At 46.3% G+C, this 23,232-nt stretch overlaps 1 protein-coding gene across 3 annotated transcripts in view; it reads left to right on the top strand.

Moving 5' to 3' along the window:
* PRRX1 (paired related homeobox 1) overlaps positions 1-23,232 on the top strand; it is a 75,620-nt gene that overhangs the window by 39,003 nt on the left and 13,385 nt on the right. For all 3 annotated transcript variants that reach the window (XM_053659391.1, XM_037167426.2, XM_037167427.2), the window contains exons 2-3: positions 13,051-13,226; positions 19,866-20,047. In XM_053659391.1, the coding sequence (XP_053515366.1) occupies positions 13,051-13,226; positions 19,866-20,047 (358 nt within the window). The remainder of the gene's footprint in view (positions 1-13,050; positions 13,227-19,865; positions 20,048-23,232) is intronic.

Here is a 23,232-nt window from a genome sequence, read left to right as displayed (position 1 = left end):
CAATGTCTCGCACATCACTTCAGTCCTAGTGGGATGGTAGCAACGTGTAAGCGCTCAGAGTTTAATGGAAAACCATCCTTAGCGACCCATCTTTAATGCCCCCTCTCCTTCTCTGTTTGGCCATTTTTCCTCCTCCGTGTCTGCACTGTGCTGCAACTTAAGACCTCAGTGATACATCACTTGGTTGTACCAACCAGCACAACTTGGCCAGCAGCTTCACTTGGATCCTTACAATCTCAGCCTTGGTTTATTTAAATGTTAAACATCTGAAGTATCTATTTAAAATATTTTTTTGCTATTTACAGTTGACTCCAACTGGCACTGATATGCCATGAGCCATTGTCTGGGAGCTCCTACCTAGAAACTAATGTGTCAAAGTGAGTTACCAGATATAGTTGGCATGGGACTAGGTGATGATGATACATCCTAGCACTTTTAGTGGGCTCTAGAGAACACCCAAACAAGTACGGTGTCTCCCAGTTTCACGGGCTGGCCTTTTCCACGGTGGGCAACTGGATCTGCCTCCAGTTCTCATGTTTACAGCACTGCCGCAGTTCACCCCAGGATTCTCCGAGTCACGTGCACACCCACACACACACACACACACACTCACACACACTCACACGCATGGACATTTTAGGAGAAATATGTCCCCCATCTTTAAACATTAGATTATTTTAAAATTCCAGCACCTTATAAAAGTGTTTGATTTGTACCATCTTCCCCATTTTGTGAATACCTGCTAATTCTCAACATTTTCTTTAAAAATTATCCAAAAGAAAATAAGCATCCATGCAACATAGAAATGATCTTCATATCCACAAAGATAATTGGTAATGTTATTTCAAACATTAAGAACACTGCAGATTTGACTACAGAAATAACCATGGAATTACATAATATCTACTTAATCCATTGTTAAATCCATATATTCCAAAATTAGAAATAATGAGTAAGTAAATATATTACTTTTTACTGTATCCCTCTTTGAGTGCACAAATTTATTCACTGGTCAAGTATTTAAAGAGGGTTTTATGACTGAAAATCAGAAAAAGTTATTAAAAAACAGTCCAACACCATGTCCCGTTTGACAGCATTAGGAGTGAAAATCCAGACTGGCAGAGTTATATTCCTGAAATGGAATGACATGACTGGGGGAAAAGCCCGTGACTTTTTAGGGCCAGACAGAGAGCCCAGACTGTTTGACCTCTAATGCACTGGAGTTTGTTTTTCTCCCCACCCTTAAATAAAGTTGTCTTTGTAATATAACTCTATGAAACAATTTTTATAAACATTGGATCACTGAAAACATGGGAAAAGGAATAAAATCACTACTATGTAAATCTGATCTGTAGCCTACGACAAATTAGAGCTAATCTTTGATATAAAACACGCGTTCTCCCATGTCAGGATGGTAAGCACACTGATACCACCGGGTGACCTCCCAGGCTTCATGGTTCCCAAAGCTAAGTGCCTTGTTGGCTTTTAAAGGAGCTGGTGCTAACGCAGGAAGTCTCCAGGAAAGAAAACCATAACCGCCCTCTAGCCAAGGAGATTCCCCCCAAACTAACGGATCTGTAGCAGGAAAGAAGTTTGACGATGCTATCAAGGGGGAGGTTTGACTACTAACCCTAGAAATCCTTTGTATGGAAATAACCAAAGAAATAAAGTGAAGGACCCCGGCAGGGGTCTTCAAAATACATCTGAACAGCTCCAAGGGGACAGATTTCCTTCAAGGTAATTCTCTCTTTGGTGAGATAAAAAAATTTTAAACCCCAACTTATCGTGTCCCCATATTTGCCCAAATCAGTTACCACCTACTTTCTTTAACAAATTTATGGCAACATTGTGTTTATAAAATCTGACTGCCTCTTCTACCTACACACCGAATCCATAGGTTTTCACAAGCCCCTGAATTTGCAAAATCTTCTCGTGTATTCCTAAGACACTTTGTTTAAAGGTTCTGACTTCCAGAGAGTTAGCCAGACCACTGAGCCCTGGGCCACTGTACGCGGAGTTGTGGAGGAAGAGGTGCGCACTCCCGACGGCTGGGGAACGTGGGGAGTGGACTCACACACCAGCTGGTCCCCGTGTGCCCTTCCTCCCTGTTCAACACATTCCCACCAACGTCCTTTCCGGAAAGCAATTTAAAAGTTGGAGAGAATTTAAAATAGAGGACATCTGAGAAAAGACGCAAGAATGTGGAGGGAAGAACCCTTGGATTGGCATTGGAGGCAAGTAAGAAACAGATGCGAAGGAAAAGAATGATTGAGGTAGTGACTGAAAAGTCCTTGTTCCTATCTTTAGTTAGCTTTTGTAATTCGATCCCCTTTTTAATCAATAAAACTTGGTAGGTCTTTCCTCCATTCCCACCTTCTTCCTGTTATGAGTGGAGCAGGACGAGTTCTTCTTGCCAAGTTTCAGATGACAGGGAGTTGGCAGCGGTGGCCACAGCGGGCGTCACAGTGACACACAGATTACTCACAGGTCCCCACTGCAGTCAGACAGTCACCTACTAACAAGGAGCCCTTTAGGGCTGCCCAGCAACGGCAGGCATGATTCAGTGGAATAAAATTATTCCACATGGAGTTGGGGGTGTTTTGCCCAAAAACATTTTTTTTCTCATATAACCTTAGTGCATCATCTTCCCTACTATTTAAAACAGTCACATATCCCTGGAGAGGAAATCACCATGTAATTAAGGTTTAGGTGTGGCTGGCAGCCTGTAACGCTCCCGTAGGTCAGAGAATGGACTCACCAGGCTTTTGCCTGAGCCCCTTTGCCAGGAAAAGGAGCTAGAAGACAGAGACTAGAAATGACTAACTAGAAGAAAATATGATCTGAAGCTGAACATGTAATTTCGGAACATAAATAACTGTACTAGGTCACGTCTAAACTGTCAATAATTCCACATGTGCCATCATTATCAAAGTCAAAGATGTCTTGCGTGGTACTGGGATGAACAAGGGATCGGTTCTACGTTCTTAGTTCGCCTGCCTTCCAGGCTTCCCTTCTCACTGGGGAGATAATTACTGATGCAAAGTGGTGCCCGAGGAAAGGGCATGAAAGGCCTGGGTACCACCTGCATCTGGAACCTGCATGAGTCTCAGAAAGACCGTGGTAGGTCTTTATAGCAGGAACACCTGTGTGCCGAGACTTCACCAGAAGGCAGCACTGAAAGGACCGCCAGGTTTGGTGGCTGAGTGTGAATTGACCAGGGTGGGGACCGCAGGCATTTCCCCTAAGCAAGACTCACAGGTTCGTATCATCCTTCACAGAAAGGGGCCTGAAGTAGGCCAGGCCCTAGTGCGAGACACTGGATGCCACCGTTCACAAGTCAGAAAAGGTCTCTGCCCTCATGAAGTGCACAGTCTAGTGTGAGACAGTGCGAACAACTACAGATTCACACGTGTTATCAAGCAGGGGTTCAGCTGCTGGGAGAACAGTGAGGGGAAAGCTACTTCCAGCTGAGGATCAAAAAAGGTCCCCATGAGGAGCTGACAGGTCAACTGACTCAGAGCAGAGGGAGGAGCCATCAATATTAGGGGTCTGTGGATGGGGGGAGGCCTGGGATGTGCTGCGTGGCAAAAAGAGACAAGGACAAAGAGGAACATGAGTGAAAGACGAGGAAAATGTTTTTTTGTCACCACCACCAGTAGCACAAGGAGACAGGGTGATTAGAGCAACAAGTCACAGTGCAGCTGAGAAGTGGATGCTGGGCTTCAAGTAGGACAGAGAGGCACCTGCTGGCCGTGACTTCCGACCTACCGCGCCCACTGTGGCATCTCTGACCCCCTCTGGCCCAGTGCTCCTTTGAGGGCCACCACGTCTACTGAACGCCTCTTCTCTATCGCTACATTGCTTCTCCAGTGCTTGTGACTTCATCCCCCAAATCAGTGACAAAGTCCCCTGAAGGTGGACTGCAGGTAAGGTTGCTCTGTGTTTCTCAGAGCACCTGCTTGCTTGGCATATGGAAGATACTCAATAGATATTTCTTCAAATGAATAAATGAGGTGTTAGAGAGAAGGTGTGAAGCTCAAGATCCAGTGTGGCCTTTGTTTGTGGCACTAGTTTGGGGATTAGCCTACAGTTGTTGACACACACGAGGCCACTGTCACTCAGCCCACGGTTAGTGGGTCAAGGCCAGTAGAAGAAGGAAAAGAAAGGGCAGTTATTCCCATTTCTGTTTAGGACATTTCAAAGTTAGAATGACTGTCTCTTAGAAACCTCTCTGGCACCCTCCTTCTTTGGACTGTGCGTTAGGTAAACTAATTGAAAATAAAGCTTCATATTAATTTCCATTTGGAGACATCCCTGCAGAGCGCTCTGGGCATGGGGGATCAGGCCGCTCACCAGACTGTCTCCAGGCCTGTGTCATTAGGGTATAGTTCTCCTCGGATGTGTTTTCTAGCCAAAGGCTTTCCAGGACAAAGATGAAAACAAAACAAAACCAAAAACATAGCAACGGAAGGGCACGATTCAGTCATTTCATTAAACAAATCATTACTGGAAGTTTTCTCCCCGAAACAATAAGGCCATCCTCATGCCCGTGATGCCGGGTTTGAAAGAGATCTTCGTCCCCTGCCCGAGCCTGACCTGTCACTTCTGCCAGTCAGTTCACAGTGGCTTAACCTCACCAGTTTGGTCTGTAATCTTTCTGAATCAGAAACTGAGCATCCTGATGGCCAGACAAAGCTCTTTCCACCATTGTTCCTCAATAGAATTTAAAGTAAAATAGAAGAAAACATGTGTACATAGTCACTCCCCCTTTCAAACCATGTATATTTATCTTAGAGCAAACCAGAGAGTTGAAACCTGGAGATGTTACAAATATGTCCAGCTTTCAACCACTGTTGACCCTTTGGCTTTCCTTATTCCTGAAAGAGAATTTAAGTTTCCTTTCACTTAAACATTATTTTAAAAGACCAAGCTTCTTATGTTGATTGTTTTAGCACATTTCTGTGTTCCTTTTTTGTTAAGATTTTATTTATTTTTAGAGAAAAGGGAAGGGAGGGAGAAAGAGGAGAGAAACATCGACAAGAGAAACATCAATCAGTTGCCTCTCGTGTGCACCCCAACCAAGAACCAAACCTGCAACTCAGGCATGTGCCCTGCCTGGGAATCGAACCAGCAACCTTTTGCTTTGCAAGATAATGCCCAACCCACTGAGCCACACCAGCCAGGGCACATTTCTGTCTTCATTTTAGTTTGCTATAGAAGACTGGAGAGACACCTGAGAGGGCCTTAAATTTCCTCTTTACCCTCATCTACTCCTCACAGCGTTACAGAATTACCCTCAGCTCCACCTCTCCTTGTGACAAAAAGCCAGTTTTCTGTCCCCTGTGGCATTCTCTGCTGTATGCGTCTTGTCCTCTTAACTCCAGATGAAGAAGTTCAAGGCCACACAGCCACACTAACGTTGTCAAGTGTTCCGATGCCTGCTTGTCTTCATGCTCAAGCGGGAGAGTCCTGTTCCGCCACTGCCAGCCCCCCAATTAACGAGGAGGCGCAGCTTCCCCATTAGCTACATTCATCTCCTTTGTTGCTATCTGCTTTCAGTTTTGTTTTGTTTCTGTTTTTGTTGTAAATCTGGTTTTTATCAGATTTTCCCCGAGGACATTAAAATTTATTGCTTAGAAAATGAATCATTAAAAAATGACTGAGGGCAGTTGTCTCCTATGAAGACACCGATTCCACTGCGAATGTCGAGATTGATGTCATGTCTTTACAAAATGACAGCAGCCTCACTACAAAGGAACACTGCCGCCGGAAGAAGACGCCCCGATGGCGCACCTGGAGCCCCGTGTGCGGTCTGAGTCCACGTCGGGGCCCGTCCGAGCCGACCACACACCTGGAATACGGCACGTTCGGAGAGCTTTTAAACTCTCAGTCAGAACAGAACTTTTCCCAGAACTTTGCCTTCCTGGGTTTCTTTTTATCCCTTTGGAATGTATCAAAGCACTCTGACATTGAGGGGGAAAAACAACTCACTGAGCAAATATTGAGTAATATGACCCAACTTTTGTATTTTTTAGACATGTGGCAACCAAATTAGTCAGCCCGAGGCAAATAGGCTGAAAAATCATTCAGTTTCCATAGCCTGGTGTTAGCCCTTGGCCTGCTTTCTTTCTCCTGCCTTAAAAAAACCAAAACTTATTTCTCATGAGATTAATTGTTCAAGGCACCAATTGCGTACCTGTTTTCAAGTGCTAAAATCTGCCTGATTTCTGAATGTTTCTTTTCAAAACCTAAATTGAGAAAGAAAAATTGGCTTGTCAGAAAGCCAGGAATTGACTAGCAGCAGAAAAAGTGTCCCAAATGGGGATTTTTTTGGACAAACTTCCAGGCATAATATCCATGTGCAATTTTCCATGCTTCAGTTCTGAATTTTAAAACCTTCCCCCCCCCCATTTTTAAGCTCCCCAGATATCAGTTATGCTCTCCATCAAAACTAAGTCACAGCAACATATTTGAATGGCCATCCTATTTTCTCCTGACTGTGCTGTGGTAGAAATCTCACCGAATACTTAACACCGACACTGCAGATAGAAAGACAAGGAACAGTGGACTTCACTCGTACATGTCCAAGGGGTAGGGAAGTGTCTTACCTCAGACCCCACCCAAGCAGGCAGCTGGGGCTGTAGGCAAACCCGAAGCCAGTAAAAACTTCCCACTCTGTTCCGCTGCGCCCCCTCCCCAGTTACAGTTCAGCTGGGTCTGATGAAAACATTCTTATTTTCCACCTTTTTTGACGTCCAAACGTGAATTGAAAAATGAGTCAATAAGTGATTCGGCCACAGAGAAGCTGGGAGTAGGTTACATATCGAAAGCCAGGATTTTATCAAAAAGAGAAGATATTCTGTTCAGTCACTGAACTCCTGTAATAATCATCTCAATATATGAACATTTCTGATTTTTTAAGGTTTTATGTATTTATTTTTAGAGAGAGGGAAAGGAGGGAGAAAGAGAGGGAGAGAATCACAGCTGCGTGAGAGATACATCAACTGGTTGCCTTTTGCAATGCCCCCAACTGGGTACCTGGCCTGCAACCCAGGCATGTGCCCTGACTGGGAATCAAACTGATGACCTTTTGGTTCGCAGGCCGGCACTCAACCCACTGAGCCATAGCCAGAGATGAACATTTTTTATTATTAATTCACATTTCCCGAACATTGCTAAGAGCTTCATTAAGTTCAGGCATAGACTTTGTCTCTGAAGTTATTGTCTAAAACAGACTCAGAGTCACATGGAAAATGCCAGCATGTGGAAGATGGTTGGGGTAGCCCCGGAAGAGAGCTGGGGCTCCTGCAGAGGACCGAGTGAGAGGTACACTGGGGGCGCTGGATGGCCTGCGGGCTCTGGTCAGGAATCCCTTCAGAAAAATGTCTCAAGAATGTTAAAGGGGCTACAGTGACATGGACTGTGTTGACATCTTGGGTCTGTGGGATTCATGTGTCCTGGAGAGGTGGCAGGAGATGTGAGAGGAAGTGAGAAAGGAACCTGACTGCGTTCTGCCACCTCACATGCCTCGGTGTCCCCTGTTTCAGAGGAGGGGTGGCTATGCTGGGCTCCCCTTAGAGAGGTGTCTGCACAGAATCGCTCCAGCTTTCGGCATCTTTCTGGTCGAAACCATTTCAACATACTGCTGTTACACACTTTTAGAGCACTGTGTTCTCCTAAGAAAATAAGTGCCCCAAATTACATTTCAGGTGTTGTAATGCTATTTGATAAGGTTTAGGACCAATCCTGGACTGAAAATAGACCATGTCTAGGCCAAGTTGACAGTAAAAAGAAAAACAACATACGCGCATTGAAAACCATCCTGGCGCAGGCAGGGTCTGACAGCGGTAACATGACCACGTACCCCAGGGTGACAGCTGCCGCACAGTTGGGCATGTGGACAGGTGGGGACCTGGCCCCTTTTTGACAGATGCTAGGGTTCAGTGGTGGAGGATGCCGGGTACGCTGTGGAGAGGTGTGGGCGTGCCGCTCACCTGGGCTTTGTGCACTGTGGCGCACTGAGCTTGGTCTGTGCTGCAGGTCAGCCCCGTTGGGCGACCCTGTGCCGCTCACCGACGCCCCTATTAAAAGGACGCTGTCTCACTGGAACTGGAACTCAGCGTAACAGAAGAAACGCCAGTGGCTGCCACAGCTCCATTTCGCTGCTTTTCATAGGCCTTGCAATAAAAGCTAAAACAGTTTTTAGTGGCTTTTGCAATTATACCTCCCTTCAATTTTCTTAAGGTTACAGGGCCTGAACCACACAAATCCCATTAAAGTAAGTAGTTGTTGTGCAATGCAGAGCCTTTGAAAACATTCTTCCAAGCCCATAAAATGATCAGCGGGCTGCCCTTCAGATCTGCTCGCCTTCCATGTTTCCAACCAAAATGCAGGCAACCAGCTTTGATGTGGCAGCTGGTTTCTGCTACTGAAGCTGGCGTTTTACCTTCTTGCATCAGAATTCTGCCTAAATTGACGTGACTTGGGCATGCAAAATACATTTCTCTTCAGATTTCATTCCTAAAATATGTTTTTGCTGTACCTTGAAATTACACTTGGCGCCTCCATGTGGACTGGCCAGGGCCCCCCCGCCACAGGGCAGAGAGCAGAGGAGGGCCAGTGTCCCGAGCATTAAAGGCTGCCCGAGGGTGAGTACTGTTAGGTTTCTGAGCAGGGACCAGGGCTTGCTGCCCAGTCCTCCATCCGCAGGATGGAGTTGTCTTCTCCACCAACGCTGGCAGCCCCAGGTAGAGTCCACAGGGAGCCAAGGTCAGAGCTGGTGACCTCTTCCACCTGTAATCGAAGGCACCACGGCACCTTTCCTGGGACACAGGGCTTCTTCCCTGGGGAAGTGCCTCATGTGCGTGCTCACACCCTGGTTCACTGAAAAGCGTCTCTTTCTCATGGCTGTTCCTATTTGCTTCAACCCATCCTTGATCAAGAACTGCTTTTCTGGGAAGGAATGAAAATAAAGGACCAACTCCTGCATTTGCAAAGGGATCAGAACCACCACAGCTTCACCTATCTCTAGGTCTGATGACTAATGTATTTGAAAAAAGAAACACGGTAAAAGGTGTTCCCCCTCTCCCCGCCCAGGTAAAATTATCCACATACAAAAGATAGTGTTAGCCTAATTATTTGCTATACATCATTAAAAAGAATGACTGGAACTTAGAAATTATTCAGATGAATCACCAAGGTTCTATAAGAGCACCTGACTGCATTGAGGTGACAAGACATTTACACAGAAAGAACTGAACCAAAATTTTAACCATGTGTTTGATTCTCTGTTAAAGTATATACAGAAATTTAGAGAGCAGAGTTATCAGCAAGGTTTCAGAGAGGAGGTAAGATCTGAGAAGTATCATGGGAAACGGACTTTGAACTGGGTGCTGAAATGAAAGAAAGTGCCCAAAGGGGTGTGGGGGGGAGGTGGGTTCTGCAGCTGTGCTGGGAAGCCCCCAAGCACACTCAGCGGAGGCCACTGGAAAGGGAAATTCAAGGACGTCCGGGTCAAAGCAGCTGTTCCAGATGAAAGTGGTTGCATTTTTTAAATGGCTCTTCTCGTAGGAACGACAACATGCTATACACATGGACTCCCTTAGACACTGCATGTGACTTCAATGGGAAAACCTGTCTTTTCCCGTGGAATCTCCCCAGGGCAGTGCCTTCTGCTTGTATCTCCAATGCCCCACTGCTCCAATCACGCACAGCACGTACCCTGTCATCTGCTCTTGACAGTGAAACAGCATTAGGAGTCCTTCCTTGGCCATGCCTTGTATTGTTATTTGGGCCAATCACTTTATTCTTCTAGGTCTCATTCACTGCATCCATCAAATAACAAAGTTGAATTTGACAATTTTTCTCATTTCATTTGGTGCTAACCTTTTCTAACTCGTGATCCCACCTGGTTAGTTAAGGTCATCGTGCTTGTTTTTATTAGAATGCTTGTTGGTAACTTCATACTTGCAATTCACTGTCATCCATGAAGCCTGTAAGCACCTTGGCTTTGGAGCATTGTGATCTTGGTAAAACTGCATCCGTGTCCCCGAGCTTGTCCTGCGGCTCAGTGAATCCCACCCACCTCAGGATCCCAAACAACGAGACGCTTCCTGATGTCCTCCTGTTGGACGTCAGTATCCTTGAAGAGCGTGTCTCAAAAGCAGCCTTCACTGTAGCCATTTTCACAGAAAAAGATCACCTTCGGCAACACCAACGATACACTGCTCTGTCTCCCTCTCATTCGGTCTTGAATCGGATGCGCTCACAATAGGTCCTTCCAGTGCCCCATCAGTGAGCCGCTGTAGTGTGCGCATCCCCCCTCCAGCTGCAGAGACTGTGCCGGGCCTGTGCTTGTGTGTTCGTGGGGGAAACTGGGGACTCACACTCGGTGATTGTGAGCAAAGACAGACACGCTGAGGGCTGCCACTCAAGCTGTCACTGTTCCTTCCTGCCTCTTTCTGTTATACTCACTCTCTGAAGGACACTGGCCAGACCCAGCCTCCCCGGACCCCTGTCCCTTGTGCGTCTCTTCTCGCCTTCAACATGATCTGGGCTGGTGTTTTCATTTGTTAAAAACAACAAGAACATTCACTGGGAAACTCTTGCCGCGATGGTCTCAGGTCACAGCTATTTATTCTCTGTCAGACACTGCAATTCCCCACTCCCCTGACTCCCACATCAGGGGAGCCTGTGAGTGGCGGCGGACAGGCAGTGGGATTCAAGTGAGTGGTGGGAGGTGTCAAAGAACTGCCAAGAGATTCTGTAGCGGTTGTAGAGCTAAGAACAGAACATAAAATACTCTTGGTCCCAATCACGGTCACAGTTAGGCAGCCCATGAAGAATCAGGCTTACACAACAGCACAGAGGGTCAAGACTTTGTGGTTATTCAGGAGAAAGCAAATCATGACATCAACTTAATAAGGATTTCCTTTAGATGATTAAAAATAATAGCCTATTGTCTACTTATTCTCAGGCTGGGCTAGGTATGAAAGCTAAGGACGTTGTACAGATTTCTGTCTAATGAAAGCATGAAATGGTGCTGTTGTTAAGGCCAGGATGACCCAGAGGGGCCTAAAGAACAAGACATACAGAGCTGTAGACAAGAAATTCGGGAAAGAGAATGGAAATACCAGGGATGACTTCAAACATGCAAACAGCTACTCAGAGCTGATGGATCCTCGGTGCTTGCCTTCTAGCATTGGTGGTGTGGTAAACGAATTTCACTAATAACTAAACAGTGGTATAATCAGGGATGCCTTGGCCTGATTATTCCAGGCCTCGGAAGATCCTGGAAAGCATGATAATCAAACTGGCTCCATTCTCAAGACACCAACCATCTGACCCTGTTACTGAGTGTCACAGTGGTGCCTTCAAAGCCGAGCTCCTGGTGGAGGCACAACAGAGCCATGCGGGTTGGGCCTCAACCCGCCGTGGAGCTGAGAGAGTGACTGCCAAGGGCTTCTGAGCTCTCGGATGTAGTTGAGATCATACAGGTTTTGGTTTTTTTGTTTCTACAGAAATAGTGTTTAAAGACGAGCAATGTTACCCATTTTCCCTGAAAACAAATTCAACCAACACTTAGACATCTAGATGCTTTAAGGAATGAGCCATCTCTCACCCAAGCTCCAAGGGTGTCCTGGTGAGGCAGCCCCTCAGGGGGAATGGTTGTCACCAAAAAGACCTAGAAGTCTCCATTGTTGGGCATTGAAAGGCCTGGGTGAGGAGCTCTGGGGATTCAGCTGCACTTGGAGTGCACACCCGGATCTAGAACATGCCCTTGACCTGCAATAAGGAAAATGTTAGGGCCCAGGTGGTGCCAGTTGTGTTAGGACCTTGTGACTGGTGCTCATGGAGTGCTCATGTGTTGTGCTCATGGTCAGAGAGGACCAGAAGATGTCCCATGTTGGAAAAGTAGCCAAGAGCTACCTGTTGAATGTGGAGCAAACGGCCATCTCTCCATCCTCTCTCACCCCCGTATTTCTCTTTGGGCCAATGTCTGCAGGGAGAGAGAGGTGCTAGAAGTGTACATCCAGGTCACCGGGCTGGGCATGTGACTTGGGCCTCAGCAACTGGTGCTGGAAATCCCCGCTGCTTAGGCTCGGCGGGGGTGTGGGCTTCAGGTGACAGAGTGACGGGGGGTCAGCAGAGCTGGTATTCCACTCAGTTCACGCATCCACCATTGCTGGGCTGAGTGGGCATGGCAGGACCCTCTGACTGCCATGGATGGGCTGCATGACCAGCTGGCCAGCTGTACTTTCTGGGGAAATTCACAGAAAATCAGGGAGAGAAGTGGACAGGTAAAAACTTGGGGTCATGATTCTCCGGATGACCCTAAGGTCCCCATGTCCTAGAACTCAGTGTTGGGGTGAAACAATGTCAGAGGTCTTGTTCCCTGTTCTTGAGTTCTCACAGGGTGACAGGGTGAGTCCCAGGCCATGGTGGATGGTGCTATAAGTACAGCCCTGATCCAGGCTGAGGCCAGGCATCAGCACAGAGCCTTCAACAAATGAATGCCCGGCACTACAGAAATCCCTCCCATCGGTGCGGAGGTGCTTTCCCTCCGTGAGTCTGCATGGGTGTTTAGGTGGGTATGTGGAGAGGGAGCAAGGCGATAGCTGGTCTCCTGGTTATGAAGCAATATGAATGAACATGATCTTGGCTGAGACTAATAAGGTCCAAAGCAACCCACTCTTCCTCCCCCGGCTCTAGAGAAGCCCAGAGAGCATGGGTGGCAGTAAAATTGTCCTTCAGCCTCTTTGACAAAACAGCTTCACGGAGCACACAGGAAATGTCCCCTGGATGGCTCAGGTCTGGCCCCAGATTTCAAACAACCACCAAGCACCAGAACTGCTGGGGTGCTTGGCACATGGACTTCTGAGCACCTCTGCCCACACTTGCACCCTAAAAGTAGTGTTTGGCTATGGCTAGCACTTTGATAAAGATGTGAGCAAAGGAAACAGCACCGCATTGTGGATATGCGGTGAAGACATATGAATGGGGTCTCCCAAAATGACTTTAGCTCCTTATCATCAGTGTCTTCTATTCCAGATGACCAGCTGAACTCGGAGGAGAAGAAGAAGAGGAAGCAGCGGAGGAACCGGACCACCTTCAACAGCAGCCAGCTGCAGGCTCTGGAACGTGTCTTTGAGCGGACCCACTACCCTGATGCTTTCGTGCGAGAGGACCTGGCCCGCCGCGTGAACCTCACCGAAGCCAGAGTGCAGGTAACCCCAGTCTCCCCTCTCGGAGGCACAGCTCTGAGGACTGGTTTTTTAAATTTTTTATTTAGTTATTTTTCAAGTACAGTTTTCTGTTTATTTCTCCCATCCCAGCCCACCCCTCCCCCATGCACCCCACCTCCCTCCCATTTCCACCCCCCTTAGTTATTGTCCCTGTGTCCTTTATACTTGTTTCTCTAAATCCCTCCCATTTTCCCCCCTAAATTCCCTCTCCTCTGGTCGCTGTGCCCCCTGTTCTCTATTTCAGTGTATTCGTTTTTATTTTGCTTGCTTGTCTGTTGTTGTTTAGCTTCCTGTTAAAGGTGAGATCATATGGTATTTGTCTTTCAACCCCTGGCTTATTTCACTCAGCATAATGCTTTCCAGTTCCATCCATGTTGTTGCAAAGGGTAGTAGTTCCTTCTTTCTCTCTGCTGCATAGAATTCCATTGTGTATATGTACCACAATTTTTTGATCCATTCATTTACTGACAGGCACATAGGTTGCTTCCAACTCTTGGCTATTGTAAATTGTGCTGCTATGAACATTGTGGTGCATAGGTTCTTTGATACTGATGTTTTAGGATTCTTAGGATATAGTCCTAGCAGTGGAATTGCTGGATCAAAAGGCAGGTCGATTTTTATTTTTCTGAGAAAATTCCATGCTGTTTTCCATAATGGTTGTACCAGTCTGCAATCCCACCAACAGTGAATTAAGGTCCCCTTTTCCCCACAACTTCTCCAACATTTGTTGTTGGTTGCTTTGTTTATGATAGCCATTCTGACTGGTGTAAAGTGGTATCTCATTGTGGTTTTAATTTGTATCTCTCTGATGGCGAGCAATATTGACCATTTCTTCATGTGTCTCTGGATCTTCTCTATGTCCTCCTTGGGGAAGTGTCTGTTCAAGTCCTTTTCCCATTTTTTAATTGGGTTGGTTGTCTTCTTAGAGTGGAGTCGTGTAAGTTCTTTGTATATTTTGGAGATTAAATCTTTGTCTGAGGTATCGTTGGCAAATATGTTTTCCCATACAGTTGGTTGTCTTTTTAATTTAATACTGTTTTCTCTGAGGACTATTTAAAAGCATGGTTGGAGGTGCCAGCCGGAGCTCGTGCTAATTAATTTAGAATTATAAATGGACAACTTGAGGACAGAATCAGTTTCTGTTTGTGTTTCTTTTTTTAAAATCATTTTTATTGTAATTTTTCATCACAAGTTATCCCGCCTATACCCTCTTCCACCTCCCCCGGCCATCACCACACTCACCGTTCTGTCCACCAGTGCTTTTTGGTTTTCACTCCATCCCTTCACCCTGCTAAGCAACGCCGCTCCAAAGTGTCAGCCTGTTCCCTGAGTCTGTCTCTAGTTTGCTTGTTAGATTATTTTGTTCAGTAGATGCCACATATGAGTGAGATCACACGGTATTTGTCTTTCTCTGACTGGTTTATTTCACTTAGCATAATGCTCTCCAGGTCTATCCATGCTGTTGCAAAAGGTAACATTTTCTTCTTTTTTTATGGCCAAGTAGAACTCCATTGTGTAAATGCCCCACAGTTGTTTTATCCACTGATCCACTGATGGGCACAGGGCAGCTTCCCAACCCTGACTATTGTAAGTGACGCTGTGATGAACACAGGGGTGCACATATCCTTTTGAATTAGTGTTTTGGATTTCTTTGGATAAATTTCCAGAAGTGGAACCCTGGGTCATCAAGCAATCCCATTTTCAATTCTCGGAGGGATCTCCATACTGCTTTCCACAGTGGCTGCACCAGTCTGCATCCCCATGAACAGTGCAAAAGTGTTCCCCTGCCTCCACTTTCTCACCAGCACTTATTGTTTGCTGATCTGTTGATGATGGCCATTCTGACCAGTGTGAGAGGATACTTCAATGTGGTTTTAATTTGTATTTCTCTGATATTAGTGACGTTAAGTATCTATTCCTATGTCTATTGGCCACCTGTATGCCTTCTTTGGATCTCTGTGTTTCTTTAGGCAGCAAAGCATTTTAAAAATTGAAACAGAATGCCGTTAAGGGGGGGGACCACGCCTCACTACAGATCTCCCTCCTCCTTCCCGTGTCCCAGCCTTTTAGATTCACAACATAAACACCGTCCAGTTTGGCACTTGACTCTGCACTCCCCAGATTTCAATATGAGCTTTACAGTGGACGAGGATATGACCTCTCTGACCCCACCTCAGTTTTCTTCCCCAAATCTCAGAGTGCGCAAACCTTCCAGAAACCTGTTATGGGAACACATGGTTGTGGGCGCTGAGGGGATGGGAGATGAACACATGAAGAGCGTGCACTTAGGAACTGCATGAAGGGCACATTCAGGTGGAGGATTTGGGGTCTCTGTGGAGTGAAGAAGGGTGAGGGCATGTCATATGGGGAAAGAGAGAACAATGCTAACATTAATGCCATGACATATCTGAGACAAGCAATAACACAGCCTGTGATGAGCACTAATCTCCATCATGGAACTCACGCTACTTGAGCCCTTACACGCCAAGTCCTGTTCTCAGTTCTTTACATAAGCAGATCTGTGCAATCCTCACGCTAGTTCCATGAGGCAGCTAGTATTCTTCATCTGACAGAGGAGGAAACTGAGGCACAGAGCAGTGCAAGTGTTGTGCCCAACGTCACACAGCTAGGAAGAAGCTGAACCAGGGTCTGAACACAGACGCACAGACCTAGAGTTCCTGCTGTTAGCACTACGGCAGACTCGGAATGTTTCCAGGTAGCACCCTGCTCCCTCTGAGATTGCCACTGTCTCGTCATTGTCTGCCCTGCCAGTGGCTGGCTGCAGTTTTGATCGGGGCGGTGGGCCCGGGCTGCCTTCCCTTCTGAAGAAATTACTGTGTGTACATCTGTGTTCAGTTTGGCCGGGAGGACTGCTCTCCGAAAATAACATCCCTCTGGCCCACCGGGGCCTTGACCAACCCTGCGGGCCTTGAGCTCTGTCTGCGCCAAGACCGTGGGGTGCCGAGAGAGAGACACTGGGCAAGTTCAGGGAGAGGGCCCTGGAGGCCCTACAGACTGAAGAGGAAGCATGTCAGAGTTGTCCCCTCACATGGCAAACAGGGACCTCAACTAGAAGTGCTCTCCCGGAGACCAACAATGTCAGCGATAGGAGGGGAAAGCTGCCTGGGCGCTGCGGTGGCCCCCACGACAGGTTAGGGGAGGCGTGCCCATTACTGCTCAGGGACCCCTCACTCAGGTGGGAGTGATCATGGGGACAAAACCCTGTGTTTGTTTCCACTCTCCTACCCGAAGCAGAACTCTGAGCTGAGCCTTTCTGCCTCCTCCTCCCCATGCCCTTACCGCAGCTCCCCACACTCGGTTTCTATTCTTAAATCCCTTCTCTCCTCCAATCCCCGACACCTGTTACCGCCCGGCTCAGCCTGCAGTGTGTAATGAATAACTTCAGCCCAATAGTACCTGAATAACATTTTTTAGCAATGAATAACTTTCACCCACAGTACCTGAAAGTACCACTTGTACAGGGGTGACCTGAACTGTACATGGAGAAACCTGGCCAAGGAAATGTTAGAAATGGAACAGAAAATGTGAACGAGCAAAGCTGGGTTGGGAGCTACTTTGGGGCCCCCTCGTAATCATCATTCAATGTCTTTCTTCTCTGCTGAAACTATTCTATCTTCCTCCTTCCTCACCCTCCCATGTCCCCATGCGTTTTGGAGCTGTGAGCGTCTCCTGTGTGAAGAGGCCAGAATGCTCCCTCCTCGACTTAATTCCTCCTCAGTGAAGTCTCACCCCTTCCTGTCTGAAGCACACCCTTCCTAGTCTGGTCTTCTCTGTGTGCACAGCGTTCATCACGATCGGACAAGCATTACGTGGAGTTGTATGTGGGCCAGCTTCCCCCACTGGACTGTGAAGTTCTCTTGGCTGGAAGCCGTATCTTATCATCTCTACACAATTCATCTGGGTCCCTCTACTTTTCCCCCCTCCAACATTTATCGAGCACCTATTATGCTATTGGAACTGTCTCTGGGTTTCCGGGGAGGACTAAGACGCTGCCCTCCCCGAGGGATGTCACGGACTGGGGGCAGACAAGACAGATGTGCATATCATACTGTTGTGATATAGTAAGATCATTCCTACGCCAAGGGAACGTTCAAGAGTTAGTGATTAAATAAATAGTGAAACAAAAGAATCCGTGACAGAGCAGAGGAAGGAATGCTCAAATCCACCTGGGAAAAAAGAGTCCACATTTAGTCAGCACTGAAACGGTGCCGACTGTCACAGCAACCCTGAGACTGGGTACTAGTATCTTCATTTGACTGGGAAACAAGGGATCAGAGAGATTAAATAAATGTCCAAGGACACATCTTTCAAGTCTTGTAGCCAAATGGAATTCTATGCAGCAGAAAGAAAGAAGGAGCTCCTACCCCTTGTGACAGCATGGATGGAACTGGGGAGCATTATGCTGAGTGAAATAAGCCAGGCGGTGAAAGACAAATACCATATGATCTCACCTTTAACAGGAACCTAATCAATAAAACAAACAAATGAACAAGCAAAATACAACTAAAAACACTGAAATTGAGAACAGGCTGACAGTGACCAGAGAGGAGAGAGGAGGGAATTGCAGGGGAAAAGGGGGAGGGTTTACAGGAACAAGTATAAAGGACACCTGAACAAAAATAAGGGAGGGTGGAAATGGGAGGGAGGTGGGGAGGGCTGGAGTGGGTGGGCTGGAATGGGAGTAAAAGGCAGAAAACTGTACTTGAACAACAATTTAAAATAAAATAAAACAAAACAAAACATTCAAGTCTTGTAGCCAATATTTTTATCCAACTCTGCTAGACCTTTAAGTCCTATTCTTTCCATGACAGTTCATAAAGTAGGCAATGTTACAGCTGAGACTTGAAAGATGTCGTTTGGCACCTGGACAAAAGGGACGAATGTCACAGGCAGAAGGAGCACTGGGTATGAACACACACAGGTGGGAAACTAACCATGTTGATAGGCCTGAGTCCGGGTAGGAGCTGGAAAGATGGAGAGCCAGGTGCACGGGGTCCACATTGTACAGGATGCAGCTGGACTGGTGGATGGAGAGCTCATTCCTGAACGGTCTTCATTCTATGAAAACCACTTTGATTTGATTCTGTGAGTGATGGGGAGCCAGTGGATGAGATCTAGCAGGGCTCTTACAGGGTTATATTTGCATTTAAAATGATAACTCTATTAGCGATGTGAAGAGCACATTCACACAAAAGGGCTGGGAGTCTGCAGAGCCAGGAGAGATGTGTCCAGATTGTCCTTATGTACCTCCTTGGGGCACCAGTCTCCGGGTACTTTCTGTGAATGCTACTTGCTAGAGTTGTACGAACATCCCACTCTGTGACATAGGATTTCTCTCTGCCATACCTTGTCATGCAGTTCTATAATTGCGCCTAAAATGCTTGTTTTGCATATTTCAGATTTACATGTCTGTCTTCTAATAGACTGTGAGCTGCCTATGAGCAAGCAGAGCCTAAGTCTCATCTCTCTGTCCCTAGCATTTAATGCAGTCTGCAACACAGCCGGGGACTCTTGAATGAATGAGGGACTCTTGAATGAATGGATGAATGAATAAAATTCCATGGTCATCCGCAGAGTTGTCGGATCAGCAGTCAGATGTCCTTGAGCCCCAAAACTCAGCCATTTCTTATCTCTGTGAACTTCAACAGACTGCTTAATCTCATTGAACCTGTCTGCTCAACTGAGAAACAGAAACAAGAAAGCCTAATACATGGAATTGTCCTGATAACTAGAGGTGATGGATGCAATGTGCTTATGTAAGATCCTCGCCCTGGCAGCACTTAGTAAATAACAGGCTGATCACGATGCTGTCAGCACTGGCCATTTCTCTCCAGCCCTACAATTGAATGTAGTCCATTGAACTTCTAACCTTTGGAATCTTCATTTCTGTTTCACAAATTTCTCTCTAGAAGGTCGGGTGCTGCCCGTCTGTGTCCAGTGTGTCAGAAATGCTGGCTCGTTAAGAAGCCATGACGACAGGAGCAAATCCTTAGTTCTCTTGCCCCTTGGTGGCAGCACGTGCCCCTCGGAGGGAGCCTGGGTACTGTGTTAGCCCCCACCCATCCCAGGGGACTGAGTGCACGCTCTTCAGTGGCTGCTTCGCTTCTCTGCCACTTCTTCACTCTCCGAACACTTCCTTCTTAAAGCCTGGTCACAGGGGCCATTTTGGGGCCGACAAGGAATTTTCTTTAAATGGCCCATTAGTATTATGAAGTTTTTGCATTGAAGGAACTTGAAAGATGTCATCCTCTCTGTGGCAGTCATGTGATGGGATTTTTCTTCTCTCTCTTTATTATAATTACAACAGGGATCATAACCCGTTTTACTAGTTGGTGGGTTAGTCATGGACCTCACCCCTGGCATCCTGAGAACCAGAGCACCCCGGGGTCCTGTTGTACTGAGTCTTCACCCTTCAGAGCTCTGACACAGCCCACCCAGGCAAAGCTCTGGCATGTTTCTGTTCTCGGGGGAGTGCTGGGCCGACTCAGTGTATTCCTCAGGAGGGCATCGCCTAATGATGTCAACCAGGACCTCACTGGTGTAACCCGCTCTTCTTCTTTCTCCCTCCTGTGCCCTTCTCTCCTCCCACCCACCTTGCAGGTGTGGTTTCAGAACCGAAGAGCCAAGTTCCGCAGGAACGAGAGAGCCATGCTGGCCAATAAAAACGCTTCCCTGCTCAAATCCTACTCAGGAGACGTGGCTGCCGTGGAGCAGCCCATCGTGCCCCGCCCTGCTCCGCGGCCCACCGATTACTTCTCCTGGGGGACGGCCTCTCCGTACAGGTGAATGACTGGCCCACCCCCCCTTGCTCCACTGCCACACGCTTCTCAGCGCTCGGGCACAGTCGAGGCTGCTCGGGCAGCTGGCTGCCATTTCTTACTGGGTTAACCTCTTCAGAGACATTCAACTTGCTGACATCCCCAGATTTCCACAGGAGATTACTAGTTGCCCCCAGGAGCGGGGTCTGGGGCAGAAGAGAGGGGGCAGGCCACCTGCAATCTCCTCTTGGACTCAGGAACTCTTGCAAAGGTTTCAAAGATGGGGAAGGATCTAAAAGAAAAGTCACTAAAGCTATGCTCAGAGTCCCTCTTGCAACCATTTTGGAACAGAACTTTATTCCATTTCCAAATTTAAGATAGGTAATTTTGCTACGCTCAAGTAGGAACTGCATTTGTAGGGCTCTAAGTATAGGTCCAAGGGCAAACTTCACAGTAATACTGATTTTGAATTAAGATGGAAGGAAGGAAGGAAGGAAGGAAGGAAGGAAGGAAGGAAGGAAGGAAGGAAGGAAGGAAGGAAGGAAGGAAGGAAGGAGGAAGAAGGTGGGGGAGGGACAGAGAGAGAAGGAAAGAAAATCAAAGACCATTTTGATAGCCACAGTTCTTTGTTAGTAGGTCGGGTGTCTTATGATCCAAAATACCTTCCTATTCTATTGCTAATTCTTATCTACTTATCTGAGGTTCTTTGGGGGTCAGTTTGTGTGGGTTTTTAAAAGTATAAAAGCAATGTATAATTTACACTAAACTTTTATATTAAAAAGGTGAATATTTTTAAAGAAGCAAGTAACAGAGTACTATTTCAATGTCTCAGAGAGGCTTTAAGCTCCATTTACTACGCTGTTCAGAGCTACAGGTTGATGCCAGAGGGAAGGTGAAACACCTTCCTAGGTGCCTAGCACATTGTCATCAATACAGGCGCCTTGCTTTGAACCTGAACCTGGATGCTCTCAGAAACCAGATCAGGGTTATCTCTGGCTGATGGCAGCAGAGAAAGAATTATTTACAAATTCATTTATTATGATTTAGTTACCTTTTTATTGTGAAAGCTAACTAGTGGCTTAAGGAGATGTTTTAATTAATTATAGGAGATTATCCCCTAGGTGATGTGGAACTCCTAGTGTAAAATGCTACACTTGTGAAATGCAAATATTTTTCAAAAGTTAATTGCTCTAATCAGAGCAAAGGGCCTCACCTAAATGTTCTTTCTGTCCCAAATCAGTTCCTTGAAAGGGACACCATAAATGCATTTGGAAACCTCTTCTAAATACCAGCCTTGTGAAATTAGCCTGAATTACTTTGGTCTTAGTGCTTAGAGATCCCCCGCACAGGAAACTGGAAACTACCCTTGCTCTCAGACATGGTATGCCTTGCCAATTTCAAACGATTAGTCATGTCTTTATGTCCCATTTAAAATTTCAGACTCCTCTCCCACAGGAGTTACTAGACACACGTCTTGAAGACCATCATGAAATCCCCACTCTAGTATTGCAAGTATGGAAAGACGGCTCTGTCTCTCCGATAAACATCCATAGCTCACACGTAGACTCCCTAAGTGGCTTGGGAAATGGATGCGGTCCCAAGCTTGATGTTTCAAGGTCTCTGGTTTGAATTTGGTCACAACCAGGAATTCTTGCTCCCTTTTCTGCCTGGGTCCTACACAGGAGCCTTTCACACCAGCTCTCAACAATCCAGGTGGTTGGCCAGTGGTTCCCCCCCCCCCCCCAGTGTGAGGCTGAGGGCAGTCTGCTGGGTGAGCGGGGTGGAAAGCCGGCCTGAATTTACGTCGGCTGGGTGCCTGGACCTCAGCAGAAGTTCCAGCCCCGGGGCCAGTACCATGTGTGTTGTGTATATGGGCGTCTCACTGAAATTATTAACATGCAACTCATCTGTGCCTTTTTGGGAAATGTTCAATTTTAATTTGAAAGATTATGTAGAAACATTAGATACATTTAAAAATACCCATAACTCCACCATCTTGACATAACTAGTTTGCTTACTTTTGCAATTAGAGTTCAATATTTTATATAGTGTAGACTTAGTGTACATATTATTTTGTATTCTGCTCTTTTCATTTAAAATGATATAACCTAGTACTTTTTGCTCATTTCATGGTATGCTTTTATATCATTTCTCTTTTAGATACAGAGTTTGTAAAAAAAATAATTCATTAAAAAGTTCATAGAATCTGATTGTTCATATTCTGTATGAAGAGTAAATTAATCTCCAGATATTAGTAGAAAAATGATGGTTTGAAACAATAATTTAATCAATAATAATGTTTTTGACCCAATGTTGACTGAAGTGTTTCTATTTTGATTAATTTCTAAAAGTGGCAAAAAGCTATTTTGTTCCTTGGAGATTTTTTCTGCTATGTTTAGACGCAAAATACTTTATGATTTTGCATTTTGAAGCTCGATAGGAAATATAAGCCTTGTTAAGGAACTATGCAAGAAAAACAAGTGATGAAAAGCAAAAGGAAATGATAGAGCTTTTGTGTCATGGAAAACTGACTTACCACTTCTGTCAGTACTGTTACGTCAAGTTAGTCACCTCGGCTGTGACATGCATTAAAAGGGACCTCTCTTGGTCACCCCTTGGAAGGCTCCTGTGTGCTAGCTCTGTCCTTGCTATGGTTCCAAAGAAGAGACTGAACAGCTGCTCAAGTGTCAGCCTTCAGCGAGCAAATTAGACCCAGTGCTCAGGATCCCTGTTTCTGTCCCACATACGAGGACACCTGGCCATATTTTCATTTCAATGAAACCTGACGTAATGTTGAAAACAGTGAAAAGGAGAAGACTGGGGAACTATGGAAACATGCCCTTCTGAGTCAGGGTCTGTCTCTGATTAGTGAGACATGCCTGTAGCTGAGGTCCACCTTCTGAAGTGTGTGGACGTCCATCCCCTTGGGATGACACGTGGGGCTTGGCTGTACCACCCAGGGACAGCAAGCAGATGGCTTTGTTAAGCAGGACAGTTTTCCAGCTTCCACGGCTCTCCTCTGGAGAAGAGAGGAGAAAACCAAGGCTCAAAGCACTCGTGTGCACACGGTCAGGATTTATGAGATGGGAAATAGCCAACGCATATTTTTCTGGGTCTAGAGTGGTGGCTGTGTAATTTATCGTCCAAACCGCAATGCTTTCGAGAGGGAAAGGGGAGTGCTATTAGTAATAACACTAGGACAACAGGCA

The sequence above is a fragment of the Artibeus jamaicensis genome, unplaced genomic scaffold (genome assembly GCF_021234435.1).
Source record: "Artibeus jamaicensis isolate MK-2021 breed Jamaican fruit bat unplaced genomic scaffold, CSHL_Jam_final scaffold_625, whole genome shotgun sequence".
Taxonomy (NCBI): domain Eukaryota; kingdom Metazoa; phylum Chordata; class Mammalia; order Chiroptera; family Phyllostomidae; genus Artibeus; species Artibeus jamaicensis.
This window is presented reverse-complemented; position numbering and strand designations above follow the sequence as displayed.